Source organism: Perognathus longimembris, chromosome 10 (genome assembly GCF_023159225.1).
Source record: "Perognathus longimembris pacificus isolate PPM17 chromosome 10, ASM2315922v1, whole genome shotgun sequence".
NCBI classification, from domain to species: domain Eukaryota; kingdom Metazoa; phylum Chordata; class Mammalia; order Rodentia; family Heteromyidae; genus Perognathus; species Perognathus longimembris.
Window position 1 is genome coordinate 38,687,790 of NC_063170.1, and position 20,868 is coordinate 38,708,657.

The 20,868-nt window shown below is 45.4% G+C and overlaps 1 protein-coding gene across 4 annotated transcripts in view; it reads right to left on the reverse strand.

Annotated features, from left to right (window-relative positions):
- Rftn1 (raftlin, lipid raft linker 1) overlaps nt 1-20,868 on the reverse strand; it is a 204,286-nt gene that overhangs the window by 49,596 nt on the left and 133,822 nt on the right. For all 4 annotated transcript variants that reach the window (XM_048355927.1, XM_048355925.1, XM_048355926.1 and 1 more), the window contains exon 5: nt 3,734-4,073. In XM_048355927.1, the coding sequence (XP_048211884.1) occupies nt 3,734-4,073 (340 nt within the window). The remainder of the gene's footprint in view (nt 1-3,733; nt 4,074-20,868) is intronic.

Below are 20,868 nucleotides of genomic sequence, written 5' to 3' on the forward strand. Positions count from 1 at the left end.
AACGCTGAGGCTGTCCCCTACTGGAACTCAGGTGCTCACTGCATGGTATGGACCTCAAACAAATAGGACGTTCTCCCCAAATAGGAAATCAAAGTCAATGAGCAGGAGGAGGAACATGGAAGGCAGAAGTGTGGGGCTAGATGAGGGGATAGCCTGCACTGCTTCTGATGGAGACCCGGGGAAAGGCTCAGGTGAGCAGCTGCTGGCTAAATTCCTCTCCCCAACACCTTCTATATAGGAAACAACAGAGGAAAAGGAGGAAAATGGAGGGAGGCCCCCTCTGGATTTTTTTAAATTGTCTTGCTGTGATTACCTATTTAAGCCCACCTGGCAGAAAGCGATGCAAAAACACTTCTCCCTCCTTAGGGGGGCCCTGGGAGAAAGGCAGGCTGAGAGCTGAGTATGCTGTGGGAGGGGCAGCTCTGTGTGTGTGTATATGTGTGTGTGCACGCATGCATGCACACTGTGGGAGGACAGTGACAGTGAGCCAACTTCCCAAGGAAGGAAATGACAAGACTCCATGGGAAAATGATTAGAAGCCAGAGTCGGGTGAGGGCCATGACCCACAGGGACTGGGTTCCTGGGAGTCTGTCCTTCACGGAGGCCAAAGGCTCACACTGTGATAAAGAAATGGTTAAGTCTGGGAACTGGGGGCTCACGCCTGTTAGCCTGGTTACTCAGGAGGCTGAGACCTGAGGATCTGACTCAAAGTCAGCTTGGGGAGGAAAGTCTGTAAGACTCTTATCTCCAAGAACCTGAAAGCAGAGCTGTGGCTTAAAGTGGCAGAGCACTAGCCTTGAGTAAAAAAGCTCAGGGACAGTGCTCAGGCCCTGAGTTCAAGTCCTAGAGCCAAAAATTTAAAAAAGTTAAGTTTATCAAGGCATGAGATGACCTTCCTTATCTTCACGATGGGCATCAGAGTGGCATGGACACCCTGCCACGATGAAGACACGGCCCCTCAGTGTGACCACACTCATGGCTGTGGTTTGCTCATTCCTGCAAACCTACTTGTGACACCTGATGAAAAATCCAAAGGTTCATTGCTTTCTCCAAGGAGGAAGACAGGTGACAGGGGACCAGGTAAATGGCAGAGCCTGGGGCCTGGGCAGCTGCCTGTGTGGAAGAGGGAGCTGTCTACTTTTAAGGGGACAGGCCCACTACCAAAGCTGAAATTCCCAGCCACTGCTAGGCTGGCATCTGTGTTGCAAAGGTTGACCCATTTTCCCCTTGCAGGATCTGAAGAGACCAGGGTGATGAGGAGACAGGCCAAGACAACATGTGCAGAGACACATGTTGAGCCACAAGGAGTCTCTGGCTGAGGGGCAAGGAGCCACAGAGCAGCAGGAGGGTGCTGGGCATGGAGGGAGGGGCCCTAGGAATAGGCCCCCTGGTTAACAGTTCTCCCTGGAGTCAACCACAAAAGGTAAGATAGATAGAAAGTTCTGGAGTGCATATATACTCCTGAGGGAAGCTCAGTATTAACTGGCTCCTTCTCAAGGCCAGGGTTTAAAGGTGTGGTGGTCAGGAGCCAGGACCTCTGAACCTATACCCAACAGTAAAGGCTCAAACCAGTGAGTCTGCAGTCCAAGTGGGCATCTCCCTAAGCCTCTCCACAGGAGCTACCACTCTTCACTGTGTACAAAGATGTGTTGCCCAAGACTTCTGCTAGCTAGAAGGTAGCCTGAATGTGACAGAGTCCCTCTTTATTTTCAGAGGTACTGGGCCTGGACTCAGGGCATTTTACTAGCTAGTTAGGCCACTGAAACCACACACCCAAGTCCTTTTGGCTTTGATTAATTTTTCAGATACAGTCTCATGATTTTTGCTCAGAAAGGTCTCGGACTATGCTCTTCCTACCTCTGTCTCCCACAAAGCTGGGATTAGGGACATGCCTTGTCCTAGAATCTGGGCTCTTAGCCATGTTACCTTCTTCTGGTAATTCCTTCTCTTTTTTTTTTTTTTGGCCAGTCCTGGGCCTTGGACTCAGGGCCTGAGCACTGTCCCTGGCTTCTTCCTGCTCAAGGCTAGCACTCTGCCACTTGAGCCACAGCGCCGCTTCTGGCCGTTTTCTGTATATGTGGTGCTGGGGAATCGAACCTAGGGCCTCGTGTATCCGAGGCAGGCACTCTTGCCACTAGGCTATATCCCCAGCCCATTCCTTCTCTTCATTCACAGGAACTATGGCTGGCCTGAGGCACTGAGGCACAAAGAAAGGCTGCTCAGAGGTTCACCGGCCTTCTCATGATTCAGCATTCTCAGCTATCAAGCTCAATGAGAAGATAGCGCCTTTGTGTTAAGAAGAGGACACCAACCAGGAGACATGGTCTACATGTACATTTAGCTCTTCTGAGGAAAAGCAGAAGTCTACCCCAGTTCAGTGAAAACCAACTAGATTAGAGCTTCCCTTCAATTCATATCTAAGAAGGTCAAGGCCTCTGTTAAATGGTTGCACTAACAGAATTGAGTTGCACTAGAATGGTTGCACTAGAATTGAGGCAACTCTAATCTTTTCCTCTGAGCTAGTTTGTAATTAAGTTCCTCGATCATTCTATTAATTTTCTTCTCAAGAAGTACTGATGTAGGACAGGCACTGATTGCTCATGGCTTTAATTGTAGCTACTCAGGAAGCTGAGATCTGAGGGCACTCAAAGCCAGCCCAGGCAGGAAAGTCCGTGAGACTATTATCTCCAAATAACCACCAAAAATGTAGCCAGAAATGTAGCTGTGGCTGAACACAGGCCCTGAATTCAAGTCCCCAAACACACACACACACACACACACACACACACACACACACACACACACACTAATGTAACCGCAGGAACACTCACTGGTTTGTATACTCAGAGCATCCAACTCGGAGCAGCCAATGTCCCTTATCATTTGTGAAAGAACAATTCCAAGTACAAGGAAATTAACAGCAGCATCCACCAGGAGTATGATCCAGAAAGGCATAAACCAAAAGCCCTTGTGAGGCCCAAAGAAACTGGGCTGATAACGCTAAACCCCTGGCTCTCAGGAAATGACTACATGCTGGACTTCCAGGAAAGTGTAGGGAAAAAGAAACTGTTGAGAGGGAAATGAACAGTCTTTGCTAACTGTCAACTGAGGGCCTCAGGAAATCTTGTCAGAGGGCAGGGGCTAAGCCCACGTGTGTTCACACGACAGCCCTGCCAGTCTGGGCAACACGTTTCCTCTCTGAAACTAGACGATGGGCAATAATAGAGGCTCAGCCACATCACAGGGCTCTGTGGGGAATTAAGAGATCAGTCATTTAAAACGCTTATTGGCACAGCGCCTGGTACTCAGGAAGTATTAGTTAATGTTGACTATATGATTGTTGCTGTAATCTTCCCTATGATGCTCAACCCAAGGAGTGTGTGCCAGGGGCCACGAGAGCAGGATTAAGGACTCCACACAAGAAGAGCAGGATTAGGGGACTCTACACGAGAGCAGGATTAGGGGGCTCCAAAGAGCTGAACTGAGCTGAAAGGACTCAGTCAAGAATCCAATTCAGACCTGATGCTAGTGAGATCCACGAGCCTCTATTCTCTCCAGAAATCCCAACCACAATAAGGAAATAACCGGTGGCCCAGATAACTGCCTCATAAACCGGCTCGTGTTTGGTGGGCTGCTCTGTCTACACTCTATTTCCCTTTCTGTTCCCCAAAGAGGCCCTGAAATGCTGTTACTTCTCTAAGTGGGTTTGAGCTCCGGGCACAGACATACTTACTTCCCAAAGGTCCATCGGAAGGGTCACCTTCTGGTCCATCCAGTGTCAGGCTCAGCCCCTGCAGGGAGAGCTCGCCACCTACACCCTCTCCCGAGGGTGAATTGGGGTGCTGGGCATGCGATGCCTCCTCCATGGAGGCCAGGCTGAGCTCTGGGCTTTCATCCAGCCTTGCAGGAGCAGTCCCCGGGTTCTCATTCTCCAGTGCTGCAGGACTGCCACATGTGGTTTCTGCATCTCTGGCAGGGGGCATAGGGAGGCTGATGCCCACTGATTTCACAGGAGCATGGGACTGAGGAACAACACCCACAAACTGCAGGCCCCGACTTGCCGCATCCTGGACCTGGGAGGCAAAGGAAAAGAAGGGAATTGAGTGGATATGATGACCCATCAAAGCAACAGCGGTGGTTGGCCACCTCTGGGGGGCCCCAGTGCATATTACAGTGTGCAAACCAAGACCAAGCCACCCAGTGCTGGCTTCTTCCCCAGGCCTGGTGAGGACAGGCAGGCTAGCTGGGTCTCACCTTGATGTCTAATGGAAAAAGAAGGCACTTGGCTCTCGTGGATTGGTATCACCACTGCACTGGTCCCTATTCTACTTTTTTCATTCATGGTTCTTTAATACAGGTCTCACTATGTAGCTCAAGCTGGACTTGAACTCACTATGCAGAAAAGGCTGGCCTTGAACTTCCAGTACTCCTGTTTCAGTCTCCATGGTACTACTATTATAAGTATGCACCACCACATCAAGTATTTTTTTTTCCTTTTATGAGGCTGGTAAAATGGTTCTAAAACAATAAAGCCAAACAGAGTTCATTTTTGGTAAGAGTTTACTTTTTTCTTCTGCTGATAAATCACCTATTTCCTATCATGGGGTTTCTGCACAGTCTTGTAACTGCAGACTAACTATAAATGGCATCTTATGACCCGTAAGACTTTTTGTTTTTTGGTGGTATTGAAGTTTGAACTTAGAGCCTCATGCTCACTTCACAGAGAGCTCTATTACCACCTTGGCCTTTAGTTTTAAAGCGTCTAGGCTCAAACCATGATCTTTCTACCTGTGGCCTACTGCACAGCTGGGATTACAGGCATGTTTCACTCTATATTCAATGTGTTGACTGAGGTCGAGTCTAGCTAACTTTCTGTCTGGCCTGATTTCAGTGGTCCTCCCATTGCCCACCTCACCAGTAGCTAAGATTACAGGCAGGAGCCATCACGCTTGGTAAGTGCTTCCTTCTGGAGATGGTAGTTTTGCCAGAGCAGGATAGAGGCGAGGGAAACCACCCGTGTGAAAGCTGTTGTCCCCTCCACGCCATGGCATTCTTAATGAGAAACCAAACAACCCTTGGGCCACAGCTGACCCGCAGGCCTTTTAGCTCTGTAAGTCCTGTAGGTAAACACCCTCCATGGCCCACAAGATGAGCATGGACATCCACAGGGCTATGACACGCCAACTCCCCTTCTCTCTAAAATCCCGCCCCAGGCCATTGAATTTAAAGGTCAAACTTAAAGAGAAAAAGTGAAAGCAAGAGTCTAATAAAATCATGAGCCAGCCAAACTGGAAGGAGGATTTTAGGGAACTTTCCCAGGAAGGATGCTCCAGTCATCTGACCAGTGGGAGCCTTCAGAAATGCCCAATGAGGAAGTAGGTGGAGGCCTCAGAACTGCCCAAAGTCTTAGTCAGCAGCCCCAAAGTGAGTGACCTCAGAAGTCTCTGAATCAGTCTTCAACTGCCCAGATCAGTGAGCAAAGCTGGCCCCAAGCTACCTGCCTCCAAGAGAAGCAAGCCCAACAGCCTGCCTGGGACACACTCCTGCCTCTAAGCAACTAGTCATCTCCGTTGCACATTCCAGAAAAATAAGATCTAGAGTACTGTAATTGTATGGCCCATTTTTCCCCGTATAAAGTCTAGCCTCTACAAGATAGTGATTTTCACAACAGTAGTTACCATCGACTGCAGACCCACTATGTGCTAGGTGCAAAGCAGGCATTGCGTGTAACTGCTCAGTTCTTCAGTGACCATGCGTATGTTGTATTACCAGCTGCATTTCAGACAATGTAAAGACATTAAAGTCACAAAGCAAGCAATGAAGAACCAGAGTTCAAAGCCAGGCCTGGCCTGGGCTAAAGTGAACAGAAAATCTCAAGGCATCAGAGACACACATGTCCGTGGCCATGCATGTGATAGCTTTTCACATGGAAAAACAACAAAACTCCTTGACATCAACCCTTTCATTTTGAAAATTCATTTTCCCACTCCATCCCCCAGCTGCGTATGGCAGCTCCCCAGCACTGGCTCCTGGTCCTGCAGCCTTCTTGCAGAGCGAGAGGCTAGGCTCTAAGACCCAGCCTCACTGGCACAAGGGACCACAGTGGATGGCATCAGCTTTCTGTGTCTCTATTTTCTTATGTATAAAATGTGGTGAACCTTGCTTCTTTCATACCCTAAAGAGTAGGCACAACACATATCCAGTATCTGAAGGTCAGGCTGGCACAAGACAGGTCCCTGTGGTCATCATGACTGCTTCAGCCTCCTGTAGTACCAGACTTCTGGGACCCTGAAGAGATGTCTGAGGACACCCAGAGAGAAGTGTGGCGGCCTCAGGACATAGGACATTTCCTGCCTTTTCCTCACCCCACAAGTGGAAGAAGAGAGACTGAAGCCCCCTCCACCACAAACTGGACAATCCTTAAACTTTATCCTGTAGGCCAGGAATTTTCAAAGTGCTACTTCCAGGGACTGGTAATATCAGCAACTCCTACCTCAGACCCACTAAATCAGCTACTACTGGGCTGGGGTCTCCTGGGCTGAGTCTGACCAGCCTTGCAGGTGACCCCACGCAGCCTAGTGTGTGTCATGTCCTAAAAGATGAGGACTGGGGTAGACTATACAGCCCCAGTGTTACAATGATGTCCCACAGGGAGCAGGTGCTTAACGCCTGAGTGGATGAATGAATGAATGATGAGTGCAAATGTATATATCTTCTCCCCTCTTTGAAATCAAGACAGTGACAGACTAACTTCTTAGGCTGAAAGTTCAACAGCATTTATGAAGTTACTGTGCTTGCCCAGACAACATTGTGCTTAGGTAAGGGGATACCAAACAGGAGCCCTAATCCTCACAAAGAGCCAGTCAATTATGAACCAACTTAAAAAATAATTACATATGTGGGCATAGAGGTACATACCCATAACTTCAGCTACTTAGGAAACAGAAATAGGAGAATTAAGACCTAAGGATATCTGGAGAAAGTTAGCTCAAGGCCCTATCTGAAAAAACAGATGAAAGCAAAAAGGTCTAGGGGAGTGGCTCCAGTGGTAGAGCACATTCCTAGAAAGCATGAAGCCCTGAATTCAAACCCAGTACTACAAAATTATGTTAATATGGAACAATTCATGCTATATTGTAATGGCATGTATTTGGAGGTTGAACTGAGTACTAGGAAAGTGCTCTACACCACTTAAACAATGCCTCCAGTCCCTTACAATGCTAAATAAAAAGTTTCTAAGCAGGGCATTGGAGACTGACATCTATAAACTAGGAGGTTGAGATCTGAGGATCAAGGTTCAAAGCTAGCCCATGGAAAAGTCTGTGAGACTCTTATCTCCAATTAACCAGCAAAAAGCTGAAACTGGATCTGTGGCTAAAGTGGTAGAGTGTCAGCCTTGTGTGCCAAAGCCTGGGACAGCACTCAAGCCTGAGTTTAAGCCCCCAAACTGGCATGCATACACACACATGTATGTGTACACACACATAATCAAGTTTCTAAACTTTACACACACTGAGCTAAGGCAACTATGTAACACAAATACACACAAATTGTATGCAAAAGCAGATTCTAAATGAAGACAGTGGTGTATTTGGAGACCGAAGCTGTCAGGATTCTTTTTTTCCCCACTTACATGTAATTTTGCAAACTATATTACTATTAGAATTTTAAAAAATGTAAACACTTTGAGAATTCCTCCCAGAGCGTGGCAAGAGCAGTAAGGAGTGGAAACGCCTCACAGAGACCAAAGTGATTACGGATAACTGACTGGGAGGGTTGAAGAGTTTCTCAGGGTGAGTCCAGCTGAAAGAGTGAAATGATGGAATCCACCAAGACACATGGCAGAACCAGTGAGATCATGCTTCACCATAAAGCACTCAAAGTCAACTTATTTTTCCACAATATTGTTCTTGACAAAACCTATTTCTCCAAATAGGACCAATTCTGCCAGGGGTTTTGTTATGAAAGTGTTTACTGGATATATGGAGTAAAGAAAGACAGTCCATAGAAGGGAAAGAAAGGTTTATCCTGAGCCAAAGCTTGACGGCATCCAACAGCGTGACGTGCACAAGAAACTTCTAGAAATACTTTGGGCACGTGATATGAGAAGCCAGGAGTCCTCAGAAATAAGGCTAGACTAGAAATCACAAGGATCAGAACACAAGTCAACACAGTCCAGTGTACCTTCCCCCAACATTTCCACCACAATAGCTTCGAGAACGGGATCTAAGGGCAAAGCTCAAGGCATCTTTCAATACACCCATCTTTTATCTTAAACATCAGTGCAGAGTTCAACACATTGCACTATGGTTTGGCATATCATGAAAACCTTTTTTAAAATACACTGAAGTTAAGTGTTCCCTGTGTCCCGAGAAGATGGAGAGCCTTTGTGCATGCATCTTCATCTGCAGCTCAGCCCGCTTCCTTCGGGGAGATTCCTGAAAGTGGAATTAATAGGTCAGAGGATATTAACTTTTCAAAGGCTTGGTTCAGGCTGCCAAGTTGTTTACCAGAAAGGGTGAGTGGTCCTGCTTAACCAGAAGGCTGCATTTAGATTCTATAAAGCTCGATATCTGGCTTGACCCCGGGGCCTTGACTCCCCGGGTATCTACCATACCCCAGTACAGCCATGGCCCTCTCTCTTCTTCCTAATGTCATTTGACTATGTGTACCCTGCCAAATCGAATATTGCTTATCATCATTCATTCACTCATTCATTAATTCCCTTGATTAAAGCAATCTAAATGTGTAGACAATATTAATCAGGGTTCATCCTCAGCCATCTGCTCTTCTCAATTCTCATGTTGGTTACTCTGCGCACACGTTAGCCCTTGGTCATGTTAATTACCTCCAAATTTGAACCCAGCCCTGACTCCCAGAGGTTCAGACCCACAATGGCTGCTGGTCACAGAGGATGGTCCACAGTAAACCTTGTCACCAAGTCTTGAGTTGTGGGCATTTTTTTCCCTAGCTCATGCATCCATTCACACCAGGTTAAGGCTCCAATGGTTCTGTAATACCACCATTCTCTGCACACCCTTTCAGACCTCATTATCTGTAGCTGGATATCACCAGAACTTCACACACAGGGTGTCCGTGAGCCTGAGATCCTATTAATATGGAAGAACAAATCGTGACACATCAGGTCACCTTAGTGGTGGCATTCCTACATACAATCATATGCGCAGAGACAAGTGGGATGAGTGATAACACTGTACAAAGAATTGTCACACAAATTACCTTACACCTGAAAATAATACTTTGTAGAGGAGAAACAATTATAGGACTGATTGGAAGTCATAGAACTCATCAAAGGCAATGTCTGGGCCTAACCCAGAATATGCCCAACCCAACTTGGGAGTCTTCCATTTTTCTATAATGCAGCCCTGCTGAGACACCCCGTTGAAAACAAATTCAAACTAAAGTACATGCCCATCCATCTGTCTTATCCTTGTTTCTACTGCTTTAGTGACCATCCTAGCCAGCTCTGGTGACACCTATCCATAATCCCTGCACCCAGGAGGCTGAGGTTTGAGGATCACAAGTTCAAGCCCAGCTTGGGCCACTGCTGGACTCATCTACCCCCCCAAACAAAAATAACAACCAGTTGGGGGGTAACATAACAACCTCTTCCTCAAATACTTAAAGAAATTCCTAGGTTAGGGATGAGGAGTTTAAATGAATAACCATTTTAACTGATCTGAGATTTCATTCAGTTACTCTAGATTGTGGAAGAATGGACTCCATGGTAACTCTAATCAGGATGTTATGAAAAAGGTTTATGTGTAAAAATTTAGCTATATAAGAAGTTTTATTTGAATGTAAAATGTATACCATTTTTAATTATGTATTCAAGGAATCATTTGTATTAAAACCAATGTGATACTGTGATAAACCTAAGGTAATGTCTGCTACTCTTTTTCTTGGTCAGTTGTGGGGCTTGAACTCAGGGCCTGGGCACTGTCCCTGAGCTTTTTTGCTCAAGGTTAGTGCTCTAACACTTTGAGCCAAAGTGCAACTTCCAGTTTTGTGGTAGTTAATTGAAGATAAGAGTCTCTTAGATTTGTTTGCCTAGGCTGGCTTAGAACCTCAATCCTCAAATGTCAGCCTCCTGAGTAGCTAGATTTATAGGCAATAGCCACCAGCACCTGGCCTGCTATTCTGTTTTCAAAAGGGAAAGGACAAGCATGAATTTGTGTTCTGTGACACACTCAGTTATTTTTGTGTCTCAGAGCACACATGTGGGTCAGGGTGACAGCAGTTAGGGGGAACTTGGAGTTAGTAAAAAGAAAACTGTATACCACAGGGCAGGAGTCCCAAAGGCCCTCTTGACAGGTGAGGAGAGAGGCACTGCCCACATCTAGGCCACACTAGACACCCAGGGTGAAGGTCAGCCAGTTCCAAGACCACTTTGAATCAAATGCAGAAGATGTCACAGTTCATTTTATGTGTAATTTTTTACTTTACTGTGGGGACTAGTTGTTTGGTAAAATAGTCTAACTGTGTGACTGCTTCCCCACTAGTAGGTGGCTTGATATTGTCCTCCTTTATGTAGTGGGCCTTATCTAATCAGTTGAAGGATTTAATAGTGTGGGCACAAGCAAGAACAAATAAGTAGGATTTTGTCTGGTATGGCTGCCAGGCCGCGAGGAAGGGGTTGAAGCAAAGCAGGAGTGTTTCAGTGACTGCATTAGACAGGCAAAGCAAGCTTCTCTCAGCACAATTTTTGGGAGAGCTGCTGAATACTGGGTAAGGAAGTTCCATCTAAAACTGGTGGACTTATTTTCTACCAAGTTACTGGTAGTGTCTCCATGATGAAGATCATGCAATTCCTGTGATTAATGGGCTAATTTAAATTAATTTCAGATAAGGACTAGGGGTATAGCTAAGTAACAGAATGCTTGCCTAGCAAGTATAAGGGCCTTGGTTCATCTTCAGCAACCCCCACACAAACTAATTCAAATAAAATAATGAATTCTCCTCCTCAGTCATGCCAGTCCAGTCCAGTGCTCACTGACTACACTAAGACAATGCAGGTTCCGGAACGTCTGTCAGTGTAGCTACCCAGCATGGGAAATCATATAAAATATGGAATGAAAGAAATGGAGTTGGGCACCGGTGGCTCATGCCTGTAATCCTAGTTACTCAGGAGGCTGAGACCTGATCTAAGAACTGCAGTACAAAGCCAAAAATCCATGAGACTCTTATCGTCAATTAATCCACAAAAAGCCAGAAGCAGAGCTGTGGCTCAAGTGGTAGGTAGCACGTTAGGCTAGCCATGAGTGAAAAGTTATGGAACTGTGCCTGGATCCTTAGTTCAAGCCCCAGGATTGACACCCCCCCCCCAAAGAAATGGACTTTTGGACAATGATTTCAAAGGCACATTACGTGAGGTAAGAACCATGACTCTTATCCCAAAGACACCCTTGGTCAGCCCACTGTGACCATCCTCCCAACTCATGGTCCCCACTGGGGGTCTGTGTCCTGCCCAGAGAGCCCACAGACAGACATGCACTGCGTGTCTAGGCCAAAATGCTGCTCAGGTTTTGAGGCTTGAGTGTTTATGGTGAGTATTTTTTCTCTCACACGCACAGCCCTCCTCATCCTCTGACACCTCTGCTCTCGTACAGCTTTCTGAAAGGCAGGCTCGAAAATAACACGGCTTCAGCTGCATCTGAAGCCGCCTGTGGCTCTCTCTCACAAGTTAACACTTAGCTTCAGGAACCGAGAACTTTGCCAAGCATTGCTGGGTGTTTAATTCCATGAGGGGACATGAGGAAGATCAAGTGCAGCTGCTATGGTGGAATTTTCTCTCTTGGTGACAGAAAGTTCTCCATAATGAATCCTGGGTACAGGTTCTGAAGACCTAAAGTTAAGTTACTGTCAGATCATTTGATTTATCTGAGCCTCAATTTCCTGACCTATAAAATGGAGATGAAGATATCCATCCACCCTTCTATTCATTTCTTCATTCATTCATTCATTACAGAAGTCTTTAGTGAATACCCACTATTATGTGCTAGGCACAAGGTCCTGAGGACACCACAGTAAGTTGGGGAAGAGGCACTCTGGCTGCCATCTTGAGCATTATATGATTTAATTGAAGGGCTAACTGAGAGATCCTGGAAAGCCAACTTACCTACCCAATCCTTCTCAAAGGATCTGGTCTCAATCTGAGGGGCCACTGTTTGTCCTTAGATCCCTGGAGGGCTGAGGTTGAGTGGAAGATACCCATTGATTCCCCTCTGCTAAGTGTGATTTGGAAGGAAGCTGGGGAAATGCTGTCCAAACTCAGCAAACCCGGACTTCCATACAAACCACAGGAAGGGGTGGGACAGAGTGCTGGGGGACACAGACGGGGCTTCCCCCTTCAGCTGCTCTGTCCAGGGCGGGCATTTCCTGCAGAAGGAGGTTTATGTGTCTTTACTATTAGTCACTTAGACTGGACCTGGATTTTCACAACTCATGGAAAATGGAGTGTGCTGGGGGTTAGAAGTCAGTAGGACTGAAAAAGTGCTGTTAACTTCCCTCCCAATGTTCTTCAACTGGCTTTTAGTGTCACCACTAAATCAGTGACCCAAAAGGCCTCAACCCACAATCAAAAGTCAAATGAAGCCAGGTGCTAGTGGCTCCATACCTGCGATCCTAGCTATTCAGGAGGCTGAGATTAGGAAGATCATGGTTCAAAACTAACCCAAAGTAGAAGAGTCCATGAGATTCTGTCTCTAAAACAATCAGCAAAAATCAGGGCTGGAGGTATGGCTCAATTGTTAGAACATCAACTAAGTGAGGAAGCCAAACAAAGCTAAGTCCAAATACCAGTAACTCAAACAACAACAACAAAAACCTCCACCAAGTTCAATGAAAATACAAAAAGGAAGTGAAGAGCTAAATAAAGACTCTCTTGTAAAGAATAAGCCAATCGTCTCTCAGAGCAGCCAAGTGGCCAGCAAGGGCAGGGGCAGAGCTGGGCTTTGAGAGACCTGGAGCCAGCATCTTCAGCACTGCCAAGAAATGCTCTCCAAGCTTTATCATGACTTCGTTTCTTTGTTGGCATCATTCTTCTTTATTATCGAGGACCCATTTTCTCCCCATAGCAGAAAATAGAACCATTGCTAATTTCTGAAATTTTCTGCTAACAGGATAGTCACTAGAGACACAAAGTCTAACCTTTTTGGTTACATATAGCAAAAGATTCCAGGGCCAGGTGCCAGTGGCTCACGTCCCTAATTCTAGCTACTCAGGAGGCTGTGATCCGAGGATCCCAGTTGAAAGTCAGCCTGGGCAGGAAAGTCCGTAAGACTCTTATCTCATTAACCACCAGAAAGCTGGAAGTAGAGCTGTGGCTCAAAATGCTAGAGTGCTAGTCTTGAGCAAAAGAGTTCAGGGACAACACCCAGGCCCCGAGTTCAAGCCCCATGACGAGCAAACAGAAAAGATTCCAGAGAAGGACTCTGGCTGGTCCAGTTTAAGTCAGGTGTCCCCTGGACCAATCAATTTGGCCAGGATACAGACTGATTCCATGGAAAACATACAGCTAGACTGTGGAACAAGGAAGCTGTCTGGATAGTTATTCTGGGGCAAATACTTAAGTATCTATCAATGTTTACCTATCATAGAATGGGAAGTAAAATCTGAATCATGATCCTCATATACTAACACAATGAAGAGAATATGAGGCAAATGTTACACAAGGCAACTGACAGTTAAAGAAAACACAGTTAAGTAGCTCCCTATCTATAAACAATATTGGTATGTTTCATACAAGTGCTCTAGTCTATTTATTTGCATGGGCACAGTTTTATTTACTTCCCAGAAGACATCTGGGAAGAAGTCTGCTGAAGATGTTTTATAATGAGGTATGAAGGCACATGTCTATAATCACAGCTACTCAGGAGGATCACAAATTGGAGGGCAGCCTGGGCAAAGATAGTGAATGTAAAACACAAGCAAAAAGACCTTTGGATGAGGCTCAAGTGGTAGAGCACTTGCAGCATGCACAAAGCCTTGGGTTTGATCCCCAGTACCACTAAAAGAAAAAAAGATTTGTTACATATGTTTTCTGGAATCATCTTCCATGTTACTCCCACTCAGAGTAGTTTGTAATAACAGATGCCCAGCCAGACCAGGAGGGACCTGTGTCAAAGAAGAGAGCACATTTGATGTACCAGCCTGCCTGGAAATCCACAATCACAAATGGTTGACATTTGCTGACTCTAACTCTGTCCAACACTACTGGAAAGGATTTATTTACATGGACCAATTCACCTAATGCTCTATAATCACAATAGCAGTAGATAGTCCTTTTTAATCCTCCTGTTACAGATAGAAAACTGAGGCACAGAAAGGTTAGGTAACTTGCTCAAGGTTATAAGTAGAAAAGACAAGCAAGATCCGCATGTGGGCAGGCTGGCTCAGAGCCCACATTCTTGACAGTCCACTGATGAGCCTATGTACTATGTCATGACAAGGCCTCTGCTCTACACTGTATGGGAAATAGCAGACCAGAAGAGCTCCATGAGTTGAACTTTCAGAGCCTGGATTTTTCACTCAATGAGATGCTACAGTGCTTTTGCCATAGTTAAAGGTGCAGAAAGCAATAAAAGACTGACAGGTGAAGCAGCCATCTATTGACTAAAAGATAATACACCACTGGTGGCCTATAGTCCAAGAAGGATACACTTTCCAAACAAGAGGCCAAAGCAATGAATAATTATGCTGATATAATTAGGATGATATGGGTAGGTTGGTACTGCCCAGGAACACTATCACCTAGTTAAATATGATTAGCAGAAGAACCCAAAAACTATTTAAAAGGGTATACAGATGGCTGCTATTTCTGGTCTTTTCTACCCTGTCTGTAATCACTTCCATCCATCACCTGTGAAGACTTCCTTGGCTTTCTCCACCTGGACCCTCCCACAAATGCCACATCCCTCTGAGCCTCCCAGGTCACACCAAAGAAGACTCAGTGGTTTTCCAGGTAAGCTCTAACCTACATTGTCTCTGTCTGCTTGGGGCAATTTACCTGGACTTTCCCCATTCCTCAGCCCTGCTGTATCCCCTTTGTATCCTTACCTCCCAGAGATGACCCAAAGTCAAAATTAGGGCCAGCCACTGAGAACTCCTGTAACCCCCTAAGCACATCCCTCCTCTTTGACCATGGCATTGGGCTTGGCCAAGACAACCCCAGCCCCGGAGCTCACTTTTTCTTTTGGATCTTCAAGCTCACCCTCCCTACATGCTCTTTCCATCCAGCACACCGCCACATTCAGGTCGGGGGTGGGTAGGGGAGTAGAAGAGTTGGAAAGGCTGAGGAAGAGGAGGAAGATCAAGAGGAGGGGAAGAGGAAGAAGTGGGGGAGGGGAGGAGAGAGAAAAAAGGAAAGGGAAGAGAGGACAAAGGAAGGGGAATAATCAACAACAGCAGTGAGAATGAACCTCCTTGGCCTTGGTAATACCCCTGCATTGCCTCCCCTCCTCTCCTCCTCACCCTCAGAAGTCTCACTACACATCCCATGGCTGCCTAGCTCATGCAACCACCACCCTTCTAAAGCTACCCACACCCCCCTCCCCCCTTCTCCCTACCACAGGGGCCCTGGGCCACATGGGGCCTGTGCCTGTGAGGCCTCTGTACCTCAGCAGCCTGCCTGAGCCTCCAGGGAAGTTCCTGGCCCTCCAGACCTTGTCCTTACCCACTGGGAGGCTGCTCTTCTACCCAGGGCAGCCAAGGCCTTGTCACCCGGCTGGCCTGTGGCCCTCCCAGCTCAGGACTCCAGTCTGAACACCTCACTCCTGAAGCCTGGGCCTGGGACCTTCCTGCCCTGAGGAAATAAGGACTGGGTAGGAAAGCCCTGGAACCCAGCCTCTCACTGTGGCCATTAAGCCCAGGACTTGAGAAGAGCTCAAATAGGCTTCTTTCCAAGTGCTCCCAGTGCAGTTTGATTGGCAGCTGAGCCTGGCTTCCTTCTGGAGGTGACAGGACTAAGGATAGAGGGTCTCTGGAAAGTCCAGAAGATTCTTATCTGCAATAAAAAGTACTAAAAGTCCCTCCCCCCGCAAAAAAAAAAAACCTCCCCACAGCCACCCATGCCATCTCCACCTTACCAAATCCCACAGGCCCTGGCAGTCCTCAGCAGCTGTCCTCAGTGACAGCTCCGTGAGATAAGGACTTGACCTATGCTTTGTCCCCAGAATCTATAGTGGTTTCTGGTATAAAGTGAGTAGTCACTGAATGTTTTTCTAAGAATATATAGGTAAGAGCTGAGTGTTCATGGCTCATGCCTGTAATCCTAGCTACTCAGGAGGCTGAGATCTGGAGGACTGTAGTCCAGGGACAGCCTTCACAAAACAAAACAAAACAAAACAAAATCCTTGGAAGACTCCATTTTGAAAATACTTAGCAGAAAACTGGATAGAGATGTGGCTCACATGGGAGACAGCCAGCTGAGAAATAAGCCAAGGAAGTGTGAGGCTTTGAATCTAAATTCCAATACTGCTCCCCCCAAAGAGAGGTTATCCCTCAAATGGAAGCTTTTCCAAGTGTACATCATTGGTAAACAGCTGAGTTTGAAAATATGTTCATTTGAGATTTTTTTTAACTGCATATCATGAGCTACTCCCATCACTCAACAGCAAGGAAACTGAGACCTAGAGAAATGAAAGGTGCTAACGTCCAGAGTGACATGATAAGCAAGCAACACTATGAGAATGAAGTGATTTGCAGCCCTGAGTCCCCGTCCATCTCTTTACAAATCAAGTCAGTGTCCCCTCAGGAAAAAGCAAAGGGTAGCATTGCACTCCTTGCTAACATTCCTACTTCTTATCAAGGTCAAAGTGCTAAAGACTGGGCACTCACTACCGTGGGCCATTCACTACCAAAGACCAGGAAACTCATCTGCTCAAATCCTCCCAAACCTGGCTGGGAATATGGCCTAGTGGCAAGAGTGCTTACCTCCTACACATGAAGCTCTCGGTTCAATTCACCAGCACCACAGATATGGAAAACGGCCAGAAGGGGCGCTATGGCTCAGGTGGCAGAGTGCTAGCCTTGAGCGGGAAGAAGCCAGGGATGGTGCTCAGGCCCTGAGTCCAAGGCCCAGGACTGGCAAAAAAAAAAAAAAAATCCTCCCAAACCAACAGCTAGAATCCTAGAGCCACTGAGCTGACAACCCCAATTTTATACTTTAGCTAATCCCAGTGACCCTGGAATTACAAGCTGGGGGCTCATTAGGATTCTTCGTAATGTTCTGGAAAACTATCTTTAAAGCTTTCATGGAACTCAGATCTCAGCAGCACAGTTAAATGACGGAGGTGAAAGAACATACATTTCAAGAATTTAACTAAGAGCAGATGTTTCTCTTCACACCAGACTGCTTTGACATCCAGGATTTGTGACTTTTTTTTTTCCCTTCCCACCATCCCCTGATTTACATAGGCTTCCAAAACATTAACGAAAGACACTTTAACAAAATGTTGAGATGATCAGGTACTGCTAGCCTAGCTTTAACCCTTGATTTAAAAATCCCTATTCTATTCCCATGATTCTAGACCAACAAAAATATAACACACTTCCAATGGCACTTGAACCTCCCATGGTAAACAAGGCAGTAAACTAAGTGCTTACGCATGGTTTTCATTACAATGTGCTGAAGAAATGAATGTTTTATTGTTCTTTTGTAAACACCCTGGAGAATCTTGGGATGGTTTCTGTGGAAGATGGAAATGATTTGAGAGAGTTTCAGATCTCATGAAGATATGTGATCCCTTTGAGGAACAATCAGTTATTTGCAGGGGGGGGGGGAACAGAGAGTTTTGAGAAGTATAAAAAGATTATTTTCAATGCCTGGTATATTGAAGACTCAATTTCTTGTTCTTGTTTTATTTCCCCATTCCCAGTATAAGAGGTTTGAACAAGGCCTCATGCTTACTCAGCTGGTGCTCTACCACTTTGAGCCATGTCTCCAGACAGCTTCTTGCTGATTAACTAGAGGTGGAATCTCTTAGATTTTTCTACTCAAGCTGGCTTCAAACTGCAACCCTCCAGATCTCAGCATCCTGAATAGCTAAGATTGTGAGTATAAGCTATTGGGACCTGTTTTTAACCTTATTCTTTGCATTCACTTTTACCTTTTTATCTATTCTGTCTCCTCATGAATGTTCTCAAAGTACTCTCCTAGTAGAATAAACTGGAAATGAACACAGCACATAAGAATTCATGTATGTAGTATTTTCCAAAAACAGCCCCATGATCCTCCATCGGATAAGTCAGTTAGAACCTTACCATCCCACTATCAAGAAGTGGAGTCTTTGTGTATCCACTTTATTTGAACCAGGATGAGTCTTGGTGATGCTCTGACCAATAACTAACATGAAATGGATGACGTGGTACTTTGGAGGCTTGATCATAAAAACTCCATGAACTTCTACCTTGTTCCCTCAGACATTATGCTCTGAGAAAAAGCCTACACAGGCTGTGGAGGTTGGCCAGCACTAACCTTCCAAACATGGTGAAGGCACCATCTTGAAAATGGATCTATTTCCCAGCTACCACCAAGTCACTTAGTTGGCTGAACATACATGTGGAGTGGAGATCAGCTGCCTCTTTGCAGACTGTGGGTGCTTTCCCCCCCTAATTTAGTTTATTGTTGTTTTAGAGGGGATATACAGTGGGGTTACTATTACATACATCAGGTGATAAATACTTTTCCTTTCCTATAGTATCATCTGTTCTCTCATTCTCTCTCCCATTCCCTCCCGCCCATCTCTACACATGAGTTGTGTAGTTCACTTTCATCAATCAGATTGGTTTTTAAGTCAGTGTTTTGAGGTTTTTTTGTGGGGGAGGTGGGAGGATTGAATGATTTGTTGTACTGCAACAAACAAACACCTACTAAAATCTAGTAATCCTCTCTAATGAGGTTCTGAGGCAAATTGGAGACTATAGTGATTCCTAAAGTGTGAAATCCACAACTGTTAGTAAAAGATGTCGGTCGTTAGGGGCACCTTCAAGTATGCAGAAATGCGAATGATGAGAAAATGCAAATGCTCCCCAGGACTTGCTTTAATAAAGAAGCAAGAGCAATTTGTAATTAGCCTCTCAGTTTGTGATGGTGTATCAAAACTACTGGAGCAAGTAGATGCCTTTAAGGTAAATAAACACTGCCCTGCAACCTGGCTTACATAGTTAATCAGCTCCGCAAACCTTAGGCAAACTTAGGCTCAGCTCTTGTTTATCACAGGTTCCAAATGTGCAGAGCATGAATTAATGATGATATTTACTATTCAAGAGTGACACAGAAAGATACCCACAGGTGTGCTTAGTCAAGCATAATCAGAATCATGAAAGATCACAGAGACCCTGTGTTTGGGTCCAGGAGACCACCCACCTAAGTTACCCTTAGGCACCAGGAAGAGAAGCTTCCTTGCCCTGGGGAGTATCTCAGAAGTGAGTTGGGAAGGAGGGCAATCCATGAAAATAATGTTTCTGTACCAACTGACCAATGAAGAGTTTCATCAGAATACTGTTTCTATCAGCGCTGTATCTGAACATTGTCTGATGGAACTGGTGCTTGAACTCTGGGTATCGGCACTCATGCTTCTTGTCTTCCACTCAAAGCTGGTGCACTACCATTTGATCCACACCTCAACTTCTAGCTTTTTCTTGGCTAATTTGAGGTTAAGAGTCTCTTGGATTTGTTTCTGTGAGCTGGGTTTGAACCTTGGTCCTCAGCCCTCTTAACTCCTGAGTAACTAGGATTACAGGCCTAAGCCCTCAACCTTTGACTGAACATTGTCTTTTAAGTTTCAGTATCTCTTCAGATAGTTTTCTTATGACTTCCACTCTCTATATTGGGCATATCATCTTTCTTTCTAAAAACTTCTTTGACTGCCTTCTACCCAATAACTTCCTATTATACCCACCAATACTACCCCTGCTACCCATGTCCCTCATGGCCCATTTTCAGCTTAGGAATGCTGCCATTGTGCTAAAAGACTGAAAGTACAGAATGGAAACAAATTAGACAGGAATCCCTAATCTTGCTTACTTCTCTCTTAGGCTAAATCTCTAATAATGAGTTATTAAAATACTCTGGGGCTTTTGTCTAACACAGATTATCTTGGATTTCTTCTCTAGACTATAGCCCCTCCATAATGATAATCTTCTCTAGTTTCAAACACTGAAGAAGTCAAAAGTGCTCCAACAAATGATTCATTTAAAGTTAAGATTTTTTCTCACAACAGATTTGTTCTATTAGAGTATCAGAGGGCAATTTATTTTTAACCTTAAACAAGGAGGGAAAAAACCCCAAAACCTTGTAAAGATAATAACCCTTCTATTGAACTCTGATTATACTTATTCAAGTTGAGGAAGACAAAACAAGCAGAAAGAATACAAAGCTGGGCCCTGTAAAGCTCTCCCATCCAGGGCACAGAACACTAAGACCCAGGACATAGGTCTTAACCTGACTGATCACATATGGCTTTGACACAGAGGGCACTGAAAAGAAACACTGACCACAGCATCTGGAATGGCAGTAGGATTAGCAATTTAGGGATTATCATGAATTACAAAACTTCATGTTTACAGAAAATCAAAATTAGAGACACCTCTAGGAGCTACTTAAGTTATTAGCTGATAAGTTTCCTTTCCTGGAACCAGAAGAAAGTGAACCGAGCAAAGTTCCATTTCTTCTGGAGAAGGTAAGTCAGGGTCAGTCATTTGAATGTCTTATGTCCAAGTGCTCTCTAACCCCAGCCCTAACTTGGATCCTCTAAAGGGGATCTGGCACTCAGATTGAGAATTCTCCCACGGGCAGAAAAGACAAAACCCTTCCCCATGGGCAGAAAAGGCAAAACCTTTCCATGG